Here is a 15,456-nt window from a genome sequence, read left to right as displayed (position 1 = left end):
TTCAACCAAAAAATAAATTCTTGTCTGTTTACATGTCGTTTGTGTGTGTGTGTGTGTGTGTGTGTGTGTGTGTGTGTGTGTGTGTGTGTAGAAAGTGGTGGCCTGGGAACCTCTAAGTAGGTAAAAGGGATGTGGGGGCTAAAGACAGGATATGCAAGGAGGAAAAGAGCGTGATGAATTGCACAGGAGATTATCATAATCATTTTCAACACCACTATCACTCAATCATGTAGTTACAGCCAACTCTGCTCTCCTTGTATATGTACTTTATCTGTCCAGCTCTTGTTTAAAAGTATTTTTACAAAGTGGGGGAAGGAAATTCCTAGCTGTTTTCCATGGCTGCCCAAAGTATTAATGTAGCACAGACTAGCAGCTGAGTATATTTATTTTATTTTTCACAAAGCAGCAGCCGGACAGAGGCATGCGTGTGAAAAGAACTTTAAAGCATCAAAAATATTATTTTCGCTCAAACATAAATAAATAAACACCCAAAAGCCAGGTCCTCTTTGGAATGTAGTAATTCTGAATTTTTATGAATGACTGCATTCATGCTTGACCACGCCCCTCCACCCCCCCACCCCCCCCAAACCTCAGCCATCCGTGTTGGAGCTCCAAGCCCCGCCCCCCTCCGTCGCCGTTGAGACACCTTGGCCGCCCGCCTGCGTCCTAATTGGTTAAAGGAGGTCTGGAGTGGGCGTGGCTGGCACAGAAAGCACGAGGCTGATATAAAAACATGGCTCAAACTTTGATCGATGGGAATTTACAACTGATGGAGGACATTTGAAGATCGTCGTGCAAGTCGGATTTAACCTTTGTGGACAAAACCTATTGTTTGTGGATTTATTTTTCTGTCATATAAACTGCTGTTGTTTTGTTTTGTTTTGTTTTGTTTTTTTTAAACATGGGGACACTGCTGTTATTTGCTGTCTTGCAAGTGGTGACAGTCGGTCTGGTAAGTGTATGGAGTTTTCTCTGTGACACTGTTTAGCTGCACGTAAACACTGAAGAATAAAGACTCACGTGCCTGTACTGTAACTGCAGCTCCAGCGGATTTGAGCTGCTGTCGTCTGGTAATATTTCCATACAACCTAATCTTAGTGAGTAATGCCTGTCAAAAAATAATGCTCAAAGTCATTAAACCCAACTCGCCATCCAGGTCCTCACCAGTCATTTATAATACAGCAGCTATTCACCTTCTCCCTCCATGTGCAGAAGCGACCAGTTCCCAAAGCCTACCACAGGTTTGAGGACTAATATCAGGATAATTAAAGATGAATTCCAGTAGATTTCCAGTGGTGGAGGAAGCAGTCAGTCCTTAAGTAAACGTAGTAATACTGCAATATGAAAATACTCTGTTACAAGTCCTGCCCCCGAAAATATTATTGGCTAAATTTACTTAAAAGAATTAAAAAGTAAAATCATTCATAATGCAGAGAAATTGCCAATGTGAGTGTTACTCTGTTATACTGTCATATATTAGTATATTCTTATTACTGATGCATTAATGTGTAAGTAGTTTCCACCATTTTACACACTGTTGAATAGTTTAATCTATAACAATGCATCATGTTTTAGAAACTCATCATTTGTTTTGCAATGTAGTTGATTTAAAAAATAAAATAAAATACAAAAGTGGAGTATACAAATAAAGTGGCATGAAATGATACAAGATCCTCATATTTGTACTTCAGTTCAGTACTTGAGTAAATTTACTCAAGTTACATTTCACTGCTGATTTTTTCTACCTCCCCGTCCAAAGTTGAGACACTGATTTAAATCTAAATAATCTGATAAAACAACAAAAACATTGGAGGAAATTTGTGCCTCTCCAGAGTCTTTGTGAGAGTTTATAGGTCTTCTATAAGTACAAACTGTGGGTCCAAAATTACACCAAGTCATATTACGCAACATGTTATATCAATGGAGATAAAAATACACTTAATGTCAATATGAACCCACTGCACTCTCTCTACAAGTGTCTATAGGAATAGTATATCAGTGCCAGGTGATACGAAGTTATTGTGTGATGTCATATCCAACCTTCATACCAACCCGAGACCCCTCAACAGTCAGTGACAGCAGTGAGGGGGGGGGGGGGCCGTGGGTTCAGAGAGTGGCAGGGTCAGGAAGGGATCCCTTTGGGTGATCTGAGTACGGGCAGTCAGACTGGCAGCTCCCTGTGATCTCAGTACCTGCTGGGAGTTGTTGGAGTGACTCTGTGTGGAGAGAGAGAGAGAGAGAAACAAAAGATGTAGGAGCAGGGAGGTGGGGAGCTTTTGGGTCAGAGAAAGTCCCTTTCATCCCTGCTCGCGCCGCGAATGCCAAGCGGAAGGCGACAGAGGGTTACAGATATCCCTGTGGGGCTTGGGACAGTGCTGGGTATTCAGCTGATGTTTAAGCCACACACACACTTTGAGGAATTTCTGTGATCTCTGAAACATGAGTCAGACTATTGTCCTGCCTGGTTCCAGTGTGACTCCTCCTCACAGAGAAATTTTACTGTATGACATTTTTTTCAGGTTAATAGCAGTGTACTCAAAGTCATGACTGTGCCGTACGTCCCCCCTCCTGTAGGTGACTGCGGGCTGCCCGGCGGTTTGCGAGTGTCCGGCGGGGCCTCCGTCCTGTCCCCCGGGGGTCAGCTCAGTCCCTGACGGCTGCGGCTGCTGCAAGGTGTGCGCCGCCCAGCTCAACCAGGATTGCCACGAAGGACGGCCCTGCGACCACCACAAAGGCCTGGAGTGCAACTACGGCAACGATGTGGGCCGAACCCACGGCATCTGCAGGGGTACGTGCAGCAGAGGGCGGCAGGAATCAAAGGCGGGGAGGGTTAATGAGTTTTTGGGTTTAGATCGGGCACAGAGTTTTTTGGGGTTTAGCTCGGGGTTGAGCGAGGGGAATGTGTAACTTCAGGGTGGGGAATCTGGCTTCCGAGCCAAGCGGCTGGAGTTTTCTCTTTGATAGGGGCTCGAGGTTTGAAGCCCGTGCCACGTTTCGAAAACAGAGCACCTTCATGAGCTGCGACTGAAACCTGGCCAAGTCCGGGATTTATATAAGTAGTTCAATGTGTACACAAACAGCCCCATGAAACACACAAACACACACACACACACACACACACACACACACACACACACACACACACACAGTGGTATTTTTATATGTGTGTTTATTTGGGGGTGTTTCTATATAAAGGGGGGTATCCGGGGTGTTGTATGGGGAGTTCCACTGAGGGAGCGAAGGGGAAGGACATTGTAAACAAGTCAGAATTCCTCTGGTCTAAGAATAGAGCTTGCTGCATAAATCTGGAGATAGTGTGTCTCTCCCTCTCTCTTCTTATCTACCTTCTATCTCAATTAAAGATGCATTTACACATGAGCCTCTTCCTGTTTGTTCTTTCTTCCCAGTTTTGGATCAACAGTATTAGATTTCTGCAGACGGAATATTTTTGTTCTTTAAAGTGTTTTGACCGTCTTGTCTGTCTCCCTCCGTCCCCTCAGCTAAGGCAGAAGGCCGCTCCTGCGAATACAATGGGCGGATTTATCAAAACGGAGAGAATTTCCGCGCCGGTTGCAAGCACCAGTGCACCTGCATCGATGGAGCGGTGGGCTGCGTGCCCCTTTGCCCCAGCCATGTGCCCCTGGCATCGCCTTCCTGTCCTTTCCCACAGCTGGTCAAGGTGCCAGGCCAGTGCTGCCTCAGCATCGACTGCCACAAGGGGACCACCGTCATGCCCCCGGCGCACAGGCGGCCGCAACCTCCAGCTTACCCGCCTTACCCCTTCATTCCCTACCCGGCCTACCCTTTCCCCAAGCCTTACCCCAAACCTTTCCGGAAGCTGTATCCCTACAAACCCAAAAAGGAGAAGGACACCATGGGCAACGAGCTGGTGGAGGTGGGGCGCAAATGGGACAAGCCGCGTGGAAACAAGCACCTGGCGGGTAAGAGAGGGTGCCGCCGTGTCGCCTCAGAGCGCCGTCTGTTTCCTCCGCGCAGCAAAGCATCATGTTTACGTTTTAACCATTTTAGCCTCCTGACGCACAAACGGCCTCACTGTGAGCCGCTCCCTCTGCATCTGTGCATGTGTGTGTGTGTGTGTGTGTCAGCATTTATGTGAGGCTTGTTTTCCACTGGCTCCTTGCACACCAGAGGTGCTCTCTCTCTCTCTCTCTCTCACACTGCTCTCACACAGCACATACCTCTGTCACCCAGCTTTCCCCTCTCTGTAATCACCCTCTCTATGCGTCAGTGTTGCCTGTTCGGTGAATGAGGCTAGTGTGCTTTGCATCTCTCCTTTTCCCTCTCTCTCCCAGCGGCCCTTTCCCACCTCTCGATTTGCTTTTGCTGATGTTGCTGCTCGTTCTCTGACTCCATTTTTTTTTTTTGTTTGCATCGCCCCATTGTTGTTCTCCCTCACACGTTCCCCTTCTCTCTCGTCTCCTCTAGCCTGGAGGCAGGTGGGAGATCAGTGTGTGGTTCAGACTACTTCCTGGTCTCAGTGTTCTCGGAGCTGTGGGATGGGCGTGTCCTCTCGTGTTACCAATGACAATGCCCGCTGTAAGCTGATCAAGGAGACGCGCCTGTGCAACATTCGGCCCTGCAGCTCCATGTCCATCCCCGTCAAGGTGAGGAATGTGTGTGTGGTGCTTCTAAGATTCTTTATAAAGGGAGAAATTACAGTGGTTCCCTCTAATGGCCCACAACTATGCAGCCAAGCCACCATGCTAAATGGATTCAGGAAAGGATGTCTCTCAAGGGGTCAGATTGGTATTAATATCATGGCATGTATACAGCCCCCCCACCCCACCCCACCCCTGAATCCCTCTGTAGCTGGAGCCTTTTCTGGTTCATTCTGTCTATTCACGGTTCTGTTGCCGTGTGGCAGGATGATGGCAGAGCTGATTTAGACCAGGTTTCCCCTCTGCAGCTTCACGCTGGTCCCGCTGTAAAGACAGAGATGAGATGAGGTGATTGATTCTACGCTCACGCCCGTCTTGAATATGAAGATACAGCCAGACGTTTGACATTTGATGTGTTTATGTGCCGGACCTGTCTTGGCTGGGAGCAGAAACTTCGTGGAGCCTCTGGTTGTTGCCTGGAGCCAAGAAGTAGTAGTCAAGCAGTCTGGCTCGTCCCCCCTCCCACCCCCCGTAAAACATGAATTCTGGGCTTTTCTCTGAATGTCTCCTCGCCTTAAAAACCCCAAAACACTAAAGCTGCACTTAACTTCATTGTCAACTTGCGTCCAAGTTTTCTTTTTAAATAGCTGAAAATCATTGCAGCTCAGCTTTATAAATAACACGATTTTTAAAAAAGTGTTTTCAGAGACAGAGGACAAACTCTGGGGGTTTTGGGTTTGGAGCTCTCCCACACTGAACCTGCGACACTGTGGCTGTCAGCTGCACTCAGTGGCTCGGCGCTGCGTGATTTAAAGAGCACTCAATCCGCCCACTCTGTTGCTCCCTCGCATCTCATGCACAACACCCTCAGAAACATTCTGCCTCCCCGCCACCAGCCACTCATGAGGCTGATGGGTTGTTATGCACCTGTTTTTGCTGCGCTCTCTCCCTGTGTTTGCAGAGCTGCTGTGGGTGTTAATGTGCATCGGTGTCAATCCTTAACTATCGCTGGCATGCTCCTCTCCCCGGCACTCATCTGTTGTTCTGACCTTTAGTTTGTTTTCCAGTCTCTGCGCTTAACTGCATTAACTTTTGATTTTCATGTCTCAGAGTTGAATAATGAGTTATGTCATGTTGCTGTGTGGTAACGGCAGCTCTGATCCCGAGCTAATGGTGATGTGATCCTAAAAAGCTTTCAGTGGGAAGCCGCATCCAACCTGCTCCGCATTTCTGTCGTCCGCAGCATCACAGCTGTGCCAAAGGAAAGATCTTTAGACATGCATGCAGCGTGGTTCGAGGGATGGCAGTATTGGTCACAGACTGACATATCTCAACAACTACTCAAGGGGGTTGCCATGAAATTTTGTAATGGCATTTATGGTTCCCAAAGGAGGCTGACAGTCGTAGTACTGAGTGAAGTGTCTTGACAAATATTGGATGGGTTGCCATGAAATTAGGTACAGACATTCATGTCCCCCTCGCTAATCTAAGGTGGTGAACATTGCGAGCATGTGAGCATACTGACGTTAGCATTTATCTCAACACGCCACTTCCTAGATCCACTGCCTTTCTGTCTGTCTGTCTGTCTGTCTGTCTGTCTGTCTGTCTGTCTGTAGACTCCTCTCATTCCTTCTCTCTTCTGTCCCTCCTCCTCCACAGAAAGGAAGGAAGTGCTCTCGTACCCATAAGGCCCCTGAGCCTCACCGTCTGTCCTATGCCGGCTGCAGGAGCACTCGCCTGTACAGGCCCAACTACTGCGGCGTATGCAGGGACGGCCGCTGCTGCTCGCCCCGCCGCACGCGCACCGCCAGCGTGACCTTCGCTTGCCCTGACGGCGAACGCTTCAACAGGTCCGTGATGTTCATCCAGTCCTGCAAGTGCAGCGACGAGTGCAACCATCTTAACGAGGCCGCCATGCCTCCACAGCGATGGCTCTACGGCGACACACATAAGTTTGTCGACTAGCGGTACCCCCCCAGCCCCCCCCCACCCCACCCCCAAACCTACATTCCTTCACAAGACTTTAACTCCCCCATAGAATAGATTAGCTGTCCTTAGTGTATCTTTGAGTAGACGTGAGAAAAAGGTGCACACGTCAAAACATCTTGTCTGGAAAATAATTTGGGGAGGAATGGGGAGAAGAACGAATCAGATGGGCGCATCTCCAACTTGGAAACAGCAAAGTGACCAGCCCCTGCTTTAGTGTAGATAAAAAAGTAGTTCTGTTCCGGCCAGACTACTTCAGACTTTGACAAAAATCTTTGTGGAAGCATGGACGCAGCCAGCTGCCATGTTGCTGCCACGCACCAAAACGTCCTCTGAACTCTGAGACTTTTGTTGGGGACAATGGAGCGAGAGCTGACACGTACGAGTGAACGCTGACGGTGTGAATTCGCACCTCAGATACTGAGCAACAGATCGGACGAGCTGATACGAAGCTGGTCTGGCTGGCTGGTGCTTTGGAGCCAAATATGAAACCAGCTGTGCACTCCAATAGCCGAGTGACAATAAACCAAATGAAGACTCACAAAGAAGACTGGGATGGCAAAAGGTGGAGGAGCATCTCAGATGTTCTGACAGAAGCGAGGCTTGTGTCTTTTTATGGTATTTATTCATTGGTATTTATTGTTGGGACAGACACAGCGGCCTGCCACCAGGGAAGGCGGCGCTGCTATGTTTGGAGCATCAGTGTGGCTGAACTGAGGTATCTGAGAGGGACAAAACAGCTGAGAGCTGTCACCCATGACAGGGAGAGGAGGACTCCCACAGAATCCGCGGCTTGACCCCCGGGGTCGCATCAGAGGTCACAGCGGTCAGAGAGCCATATCTAATGATGGATGATGAAGGCTGCAGGAGAAGAGGCGGTATGTACTGGAAAAAGACAGAGTTGAACCTGATGGGTTAAGGCTTTGCACGCATTAGTGGGGAATATGTCAAAGGTTGTTTACACAGCTGGGCTCATCCCCTGCCTTGCCTCCACAAGAAACTGAGACATTTAGCAAGCACCAGAAGAACAAGCCTGGGATTCTGGCGTCAAGAAGTCGACCGCCTAATTCTGTGCAAATTACAATCCTGACTCTGAGGGGCAGTGAGAGAAAATCAGCCACTCTCTGGTTTGCTATAAAAATAAAATTTGAAAACGGCGTGTACTGAGGTAAACATGTAATTTGTGACTCGCGGGCGGAACCGCTCTGGTGCCCAATCTGGCCTGTAATCGAGCGACAAGCCGGCTCACTGAAACGAAACAATAACTCATGCGTCGTCGTGTTTAAGTTGTGTCTATTTCTGAGAAACGCTGTTAAAGGCTGTTGAAGGCTGACGTCACTGTCGGAGCTCCGTGGCCAATGGAGAGGACGGAGCCAGACGTCAAACAAGTACCTGTTTCTAAGGACACTGCTAAAGACACGGTTGAAGGAGAGGAATCCTGTATTATTGTTTAATTTTTGTGACTGAAATCCTTTATAATGACTGAAGAACCCAGGCATCTTCCTTTACTGGTGGTTGGGTTAAAGTTCACGCACCTTACCACAGCCTTGACTCACGACCTGACCTTGCAGGCCTCTCTCTCTCTCTCTCTCTCTTGACAATGTAATGCAGAGCGATTGGGATTTTTATTTCTACTGCATACGCATTTGCCATAAAGTGGTGATTCTGAATCATTTGAAGCACCATTTCATTTTTTTTTTTTTGTGCCATGAGATAGTGACATAGTGACATTTTTGCAGTTTTCTGTGAAACTGGAAGATATTTTTGCATTTTCTACCATCTCTTGGCCACAGTAGGCTTCCTTAGTTCAGAGACTGCTGCCTCTAATACTTACAACCTTGTTAAGGGGTTTTTAACTTTACAGGTGATTATGTGAAAATGTGTTTGCCATTGCCTATTTGCCTATGTAGATGCTGTGGTTTTGGTACTGTATGTCTAGATTTGTTAAAGGACACTATAGAGCAGCTATGTACAGATGCCTTGTTACCTTCTTTGTAGTTCTATCTGCTGTATAAGGGCCAATCCTTTTACAGAGTTATACTGAAGTAGTCCATGTATAGTTTAGCACTGAACGAGGCAGGGTTCAGATCCTTTATGAGCATTAAAGTGCCAATTTAAAAGCATGACGATTGTATGTCTACTAGTGAACATTAATACCATCTGTAATTATGAAGTCATGCTTTCTAAGATTATATGTTAAAAAAAAAAAAAAAAAAGAGTCAAGAGGCAAAACACAATTTACCATGTTCCTCACAAATTCTCCTCTGGTTGCTTTACACACATTTCAATGAGTTCATCGTTTTGCTTTTTTTTTTTTTTTTGAATAAAGAAATTTTCCTTCACTTCACTTTGTGTTGAAAACTTAATATGATAATTTTCTTATGAAGTAGATTAAATTACCTGATGATGTTTTAATTAACGGCCAACAAGATCAAGTGTCTACAGCGATGCTAACAGCATTAGATGCCAACATGCTCACAGTAACAATGCTGTTTATGAGGTTTAATGTTCATGATTGTCTCCATTTTAGTTTAGCCTTTTAACATGCTAACATTTGTTGATTAGCACTCAAATACTCAGTCCAGCTGAGGCTGATGGGAATGACAGTTGGCAGGTATTGAATATGAAAAATGAAAATATTGAACAGTTTAAAATCTTGACCTCAAGGTGGCAGTAGATGGAGTCAACGGATCGGCCGAGATATTTCAGTTTGGACCAAAGTGATGGAACAAAAGAACCGTTTCTTCTGCCATTCTGCTAGCAAGGCTAATAATCATCATTGAACTTCGTATCATTATCAGGCGGCTTTTAGTGAAAGAATCACCGTTTTTTGCTCGAACAGTAACAGTACATAGAATTAATGACATTTTGTCATTGCAGCTTTGTGTGTGAAGTATTTTTTTAATACCTAAAAACAACATAAACAGATACATGTAAAACATCAATCATTTCATTATACAGTGTGCTAATGACATACTCGTATTAAAATTTGAAAATTCACCACTATTACTCAACTGGGTGACTTTTGTTTATTGGAGGCATTCAATTGGAAATTCAGAGAAAGAGCTGCCATATGAGCCAAAATTGTGTCTTCGTTAACTGTTACTACATGACTACTTGATTACTTTGTAAAGATCAACTGTGTCGCATCGCGGGGAAAAAACCACAACAAACAAAATACTTGCTATACACACACTAATTTAAAAAAAGGGGGGGCTAAAAATTGCTTTAAGTTCCTCAGGACTACTTCTCTGAACAGATCTCTGCTCGACACGGAAATCAATGAAAATGTGGTAGAGACAGGAATCGCCCCTCAAGAGACCACAATAGTAAAAATGGAATTTTATAAAAAGTTTTAATTTCATTGAGCAAAGAAAAAAAGAAACAGTAAAAGACAAATTAAAATCGACCATACCCCCGTCCCCAAAAACTGGCAATAAAAATAAATGTTTGGTGAACATAGGGAACACGCAGAGCTTTCAAATCAACAGTGAAGTACATCTACTTCCAAATACAAGACACAAGATCCATGGAGAGGAGACTTCTGCTTGGATGGACGACTCATCTGGACTGCTCGACTAAAAGAGGGACAGAGCAAGAGAGACATGAGTTGAGCATGTTAAAGATCAGAGCGACGAGCAACAGCTGAGCATACCGGCTTTTCACCAACAGGTTAAACATGTAAGGGATTTGACGAGAGCTCTGCGGTTACATGGCAGCACCAACTGCTGCCTCTAGTTGCCAAAACAACTCTAAAGGTTTATTCCATCAGCTGATTATCTGTAGGGCAATCGTAAGTGCCCGTTTAATCCACAAATTACAATCATACCAACTGGTCTGGCCAACAGACCAACTTCAATAAAGGACATCAAGCATCACAGCATTTTCAGCAGCCATTCGGATATGGAAAGACTTACTGTAAGAGGAGATGTCAATCTCGTCTGGCAGCTCCGCCACGTTGACCTCAAAGCGGTCCTGCACGTCGTTCAGAGTCTTGGCATCGGTCTCGTCAGACACAAAGGTTATAGCCAGGCCTTTGGTCCCAAACCTACCAGCACGGGCAACCTGGTGGGTGTAGAGATATAAGAGTGAGTGAAATCTCAAACACATGTACCAAACATTCAATACTTTGCACAATGAGGAAAAATTTCCAGAATCGTGCAAAAGGTTATGGCACAATACTCCGGTCCCGGAAAATAACCTTGTCCCTGAACATTTGTACTGACTGATGCTACAAAAGGCAAACACATGGAGGGTAAACAAGTGCAGCTTCTCCCTTCTCTGCAGTTCTCACCCTGTGCAAGTAGGTGTCAGAATCTTCTGGCATGTCGTAGTTGAAGACGATATTGACTCGCTCGATGTCCATCCCTCGGCCAAAGAGGTTAGTCGCCACCAAGATCCGCCTTTGAAAGTCCTTGAATTGCTGATAGCGAGACAGCCTGGGGGGTTAAGAAGGGGCAGGGAGGGAGGACAGAGCCAGAGAGAGGCTTATCAACACAGCTGCTGTAGGCATTACTGGACTGTATCCCCTTTGAAGGCAATGATGTGTTGAGTTAACTGATGAGGCCTCATGCTCCATAAACATACTTAGCAATCACTGTGCAATAGGGAATATGTTTATGAGAGCGTGTAAGAGGAAAATGTTTGTGTGTGTGTGTGTCTGTCTTACCTCTCCTCCTGAGCCATTCCCCTGTGGATGGCAATGGCAGGGAAATTTTGTTCCACCAGGAGCTGGGACAGAGCGATGCAGCGCTGGACTGACTTGACAAAGATCACCACCTAGAGGAGAAGCAGACGCATTGAAACACAGCTGCTCAGACAACACGGGCCAGCAACTGGGATTTCTACTGATTATGAATTTGGGATTGTAAATGGACGGTGGAATTTTATCTCGGTGTCTTAACAGTTTAAAAAAAATTAGTTTGAAATTTTAGGAAAAGAGTTTGATAATAAGAGCGACACCCTTCAATATCAACCTACAGCCAAGTGTCGACTATCTTAGATGAGCCGACTGGAAACTGCCTACCACAACCTGTAAGGCTCACCAATTAAAATTTTATTTGTTTAACATGTACAAAAACCAAAGTGTATAAAATTATAAACTGCAGTTTTATGGTGGGTTATATGCCACAGGATTTCTCAGATAAGAATAGTAACTTCCTGGAGTCTCCACTGGTTGCCTAACAACTGCTCCCAACCAAGAAATACATCTGGTAAGAGTAACATTATCCAATGCCATAAACATTTCTGTAAAATCTCAAAATACATGACTTTGGAACCCCACCCCTAATATAATCCGAGGTTAAATTAAGTACCACAGCTTGTGAATTTATAAATATCTGTATGTTTTCCAATTCTTAAAATTAAAGTAAAATAGTGAGCCAATTGGGACAGTCATGCAGCAGCTATGTCAGGTTACCTGGTTGAACTCCAACACATCAAGGAGGTCAAAGAGCTTGCGGTTCTTCTCGCTGTCCTTCAGCTTGCAGTAGTACTGTTGCAGGCCGTGGAGTGTCAGTTTGGTCTCGTCATCCACAAATACTTCCATGGGCTGCACGGGAGATGGCAGAGTGTTAGTCCAGTAGTTACAGTAGCAAAACATTAAAATAAAATGTGAAATAAAAAAAAAGCTTTGATTTTCTGTGAAACAAAACACTGCTTCCTCTTTCACTTACATCCTGCATGAATTTGCGGCAGACTGGTCGGATCTCTTTGCTCAGAGTTGCACTGAACATCATGACCTGCTTCTCATGGGGTGTGATCCTGAAGATGTCCTGTACGTCACGCCTCATGTCTGCCACACAGAAGGGACGTCAATGGCATACAAATGAATACAGATAAAATACTGAGTTTACAAAGAAAAATAAAAGAGAGCTAAGAAGAAAAGTCGAAGACTAAAGAACACACCTAGCTGCTCCAACATCTTGTCACACTCATCCAGGACAAAATGCTTCACGTTCTTCAGACTGAGGGTCTTGTTCCGGATGAGAGCGAGGATGCGGCCCGGTGTTCCGACGACGATGTGAGGGCAGTTCTTCTTCAAGACCTCTTCGTCCTTCTTGATGGCCAGGCCACCAAAGAATACTGCTGCTTTTACCGTGGGCATGTACTTGGAGAAACGCTCGTACTCTTTACTGATCTGGAAGGCCAGCTCTCGTGTGTGGCACATGACTAATACAGAGACCTGAGGAGGTAGAAGTACAGTAACAGATACTTTCAATTTCAGTGAATTTCTGGAAACTTTCTTTAGCCTCAAAATGTGTAGGCGCAATATCTATGCAACCTAAAATTCAACTGCAAGATTTAAAAACGCAGAAGTCATTGAAACAATATAAGTGTGCATTCTCGGCACACAATATGTATCCTGTTCCAACAAAGGACAAGGGTTTCGAAAAGTCTGTGCTATTTATGAGATCTAAGTGCTTTTACCAAACAATTAAACATGTAGTTATGTACCCATGTAAACTGAATTAAACTTTTCTTTCTCCCATTAAATCATCTGAGGATGCTGACAGGAAGCCCTTTAACCTCCTAGGACCTGGCGCCCACATATGTGGACCTCACATTTTGGGTTCTCTAGACCACAATACTAACTTTTTCCTCAACAAGGGCCTGGTGACCACATATGAGCCATGTTCAGAAATTGAAATGAACAGTTTAGAACAGTAACAATGCAAAATGTTCAGAATGTTTTTTACTTTGTTACAGACATACGTCTTTCTGCAACTGTTAGCAGTATTTCAAATGAGCCATATTCCTCAAAGGGGCACAATTGTTCTTTCTCATTTTGTTTTTGCACTCAGGAAAATGCTGCTGTGTTCTGGCACCAAATAAATAGTTTTGCACATCATTACTCAATTGCCTCTTTATTGGTTTCTATCGAAATTTAAAACTAATATCCTCATATGTGGACATCATTTTTCTCAGAAACTACATCATGTAAAAAGATAATTCTTTGTTGTTACACTAATCAGGTCCCAATCAGCCTAAATAGCAGAGAAATTAAAAATGCACGCCATGCAAGAGTTCGGGTCTTAGGGGGTTAATGAGATATGAGGATGAAAACAAATGCGTGTTTCAGATAACAACCCAAAGGGTCATTTTTTGTTGAAGAAAGTCTATGACAATGCTCTTAACACACAGAACTTGTATTGAACACTGATACTAACCTGTCCGTCGACTGGTTCGATCTGTTGCAGTGTGGCCAGCACAAACACAGCTGTCTTGCCCATACCAGATTTGGCTTGACAAAGGATGTCCATGCCCAGGATAGCTTGTGGGATGCATTCATGCTGGACTGTAAGAAAAACAAAGAACATAGAAATTATTTCAACCTCTTGTACAAAAAAAACAAAAAAACAATGCAAATAGTATTGTTTGCATTTAATTAATTAGCTATACTAGTAACTTGTAGGTGCCCCATAGTGTACACAGAACAACAGAAACTACTGTTGCCCCTTTCTTAACAGACACACAGACCGAAACAAGCAAAAGCTCCTCACCTTCAGACGGATGCTCAAAACCACAGTCGATGATGGCACGGAGCAGCTCTGGTTTGAGCAGGAAATCCCTGAACCCAGAGCTGTGGATGGAAACGTAGGAACCCTTCACCTCCTTCTTGCCTGCTGGGGCTGCGCTCTCGGGGGCTCCTTGGGGCTCTTCATCTTCTTCGTAGTCGAGCAGCTCGTTATCAACGTCATTCTCAGCCATTGTGTCTGTTTAAAAACACGGAAAACACAGTTTGTTTTTAAGTCGGTTTATCTAATCATCAGCTACCTGATGTGATATCCCCCTTACTGGGCTTACAAAGGGGGGGTAATCAAGCCCACCAGTTGTTGCCATTCTTTGTGCCAGGACCGACCACACGGTTTGATACATTTAAGTAACATGTTTTGAGCGGTGGGTGAAAAGTGAGGAAGTCGCCATTCTATGAAAAGATGGGTTAGGTTTTGTCCAACTCGTGATTCAAGTATAACCAGTACTGATATAAACCTACACTGAATACCACTGTTGTATTCACTCTCGCAAACCCCATAATAAAATGTGCGGCAACCGAGTGAGATATGCTAGCTAATTTAGCTCATTATAGTTGGAATATATTAGTACATGAATCAAAGGTTGAAGCACTAAATTTAAGCAAAGTGTCTTCTACAACAGACACAATATCATAAACAGACTTGGTCAAAACGTAGGCTTGGACTTTAGCCGACACTGTCGGATTACCGGTTAGCTTCAGAGTCGTGTACAACACTGAAACGCTATTGTGTTGCATAACCATTGCTAACGTGGCAAGCTAAAGTGCTATACGGTAACGGATATTTTGCTAGCTGAGCAGGTAAAGAACACGCATGATATTCACAGATGTTATACAGATAATTGTAAAGAACGCAATACGAAGAATGTAAAACGGCTATACAATTACTGAAAACTATTATGAGGAAGATTGGATGGTTGGCTAAGCTATCTTATGCTAGGCTACAAAACGCTAGCCTAGCTGAACGGCACCCTCAAGCAAACAATGAAAGAACTTATTTCATTGCGTAGTAGCTACGTTGTGACTTTAGCAATATAAATCTCATATAATTAATCTCATAACATCCTGGATGCCAGTCTAAGTTTTACAAACTCTCTAGTTACAACAATAAATCGATATTGCGTTCTTACCTTTTCTTTTCGGCGTTAGCTACCAGTCCACTTCAGATCAAAACCGCATGGGGAGGCCTCAGTTGGTTTATACGAGTAACCGGAAGTTCCGCCTCCGGTGAAGTGCTCTGACATCATTGGTGGATTCGGACGATCGCTGAAAAACGAGGCCAGCGATTCGACAGAAAGTGTGCCGCAGTACAGCGCA

General features: G+C 44.8%; 2 protein-coding genes across 2 annotated transcripts; one reads left to right on the top strand and one right to left on the bottom strand.

The window, feature by feature from the left end:
* The first annotated feature begins 697 nt into the window (after window positions 1–697).
* On the top strand, window positions 698–9,771 carry si:ch211-106h11.3 (CCN family member 1). Its single transcript, XM_056400949.1, has 5 exons — window positions 698–952; window positions 2,575–2,788; window positions 3,501–3,941; window positions 4,447–4,625; window positions 6,279–9,771. Exons 1-5 carry the CDS (start codon window positions 902–904, stop codon window positions 6,582–6,584), a joined length of 1,191 nt encoding a protein of 396 aa, XP_056256924.1. The 5' UTR covers window positions 698–901; the 3' UTR covers window positions 6,585–9,771.
* Window positions 9,772–9,941: 170 nt separating this feature from the next.
* ddx39ab (DEAD (Asp-Glu-Ala-Asp) box polypeptide 39Ab) lies at window positions 9,942–15,410 on the bottom strand. The gene is made up of 10 exons (XM_056400948.1): window positions 15,270–15,410; window positions 14,108–14,320; window positions 13,775–13,902; window positions 12,513–12,789; window positions 12,281–12,399; window positions 12,025–12,156; window positions 11,275–11,384; window positions 10,900–11,044; window positions 10,523–10,670; window positions 9,942–10,183 (listed from the first exon to the last, which is right to left on the bottom strand). The coding sequence occupies exons 2-10, from the start codon at window positions 14,313–14,315 to the stop codon at window positions 10,167–10,169; spliced, it is 1,284 nt and encodes a 427-aa protein (XP_056256923.1). The 5' UTR covers window positions 14,316–14,320; window positions 15,270–15,410; the 3' UTR covers window positions 9,942–10,166.
* Between the last annotated feature and the right edge of the window lie 46 nt (window positions 15,411–15,456).

This window comes from Seriola aureovittata, chromosome 17 (genome assembly GCF_021018895.1).
Source record: "Seriola aureovittata isolate HTS-2021-v1 ecotype China chromosome 17, ASM2101889v1, whole genome shotgun sequence".
Taxonomy (NCBI): domain Eukaryota; kingdom Metazoa; phylum Chordata; class Actinopteri; order Carangiformes; family Carangidae; genus Seriola; species Seriola aureovittata.
The sequence above is the reverse complement of the archived record's forward strand: the minus strand, read 5'-3'. Positions and strand labels throughout refer to the sequence as shown.

Bases quoted from the DNA above. Each gene is read 5' to 3' on its own strand.
- si:ch211-106h11.3 (XM_056400949.1), top strand. From the start codon at position 902: ATGGGGACACTGCTGTTATTTGCTGTCTTGCAAGTGGTGACAGTCGGT. The intron at 2,789-3,500 runs GTACGTGCAGCA...CCGTCCCCTCAG, and splicing joins AACCCACGGCATCTGCAGGG to CTAAGGCAGAAGGCCGCTCC. The intron at 4,626-6,278 runs GTGAGGAATGTG...CCTCCTCCACAG, and splicing joins CCATGTCCATCCCCGTCAAG to AAAGGAAGGAAGTGCTCTCG.
- ddx39ab (XM_056400948.1), bottom strand. From the start codon at position 14,315: ATGGCTGAGAATGACGTTGATAACGAGCTGCTCGACTACGAAGAAGAT. The intron at 13,903-14,107 runs GTGAGGAGCTTT...TTTTTCTTACAG, and splicing joins TTTTGAGCATCCGTCTGAAG to TCCAGCATGAATGCATCCCA. The intron at 12,400-12,512 runs GTGTGTTCTTTA...TCTGTGTGGCAG, and splicing joins CAAGATGTTGGAGCAGCTAG to ACATGAGGCGTGACGTACAG.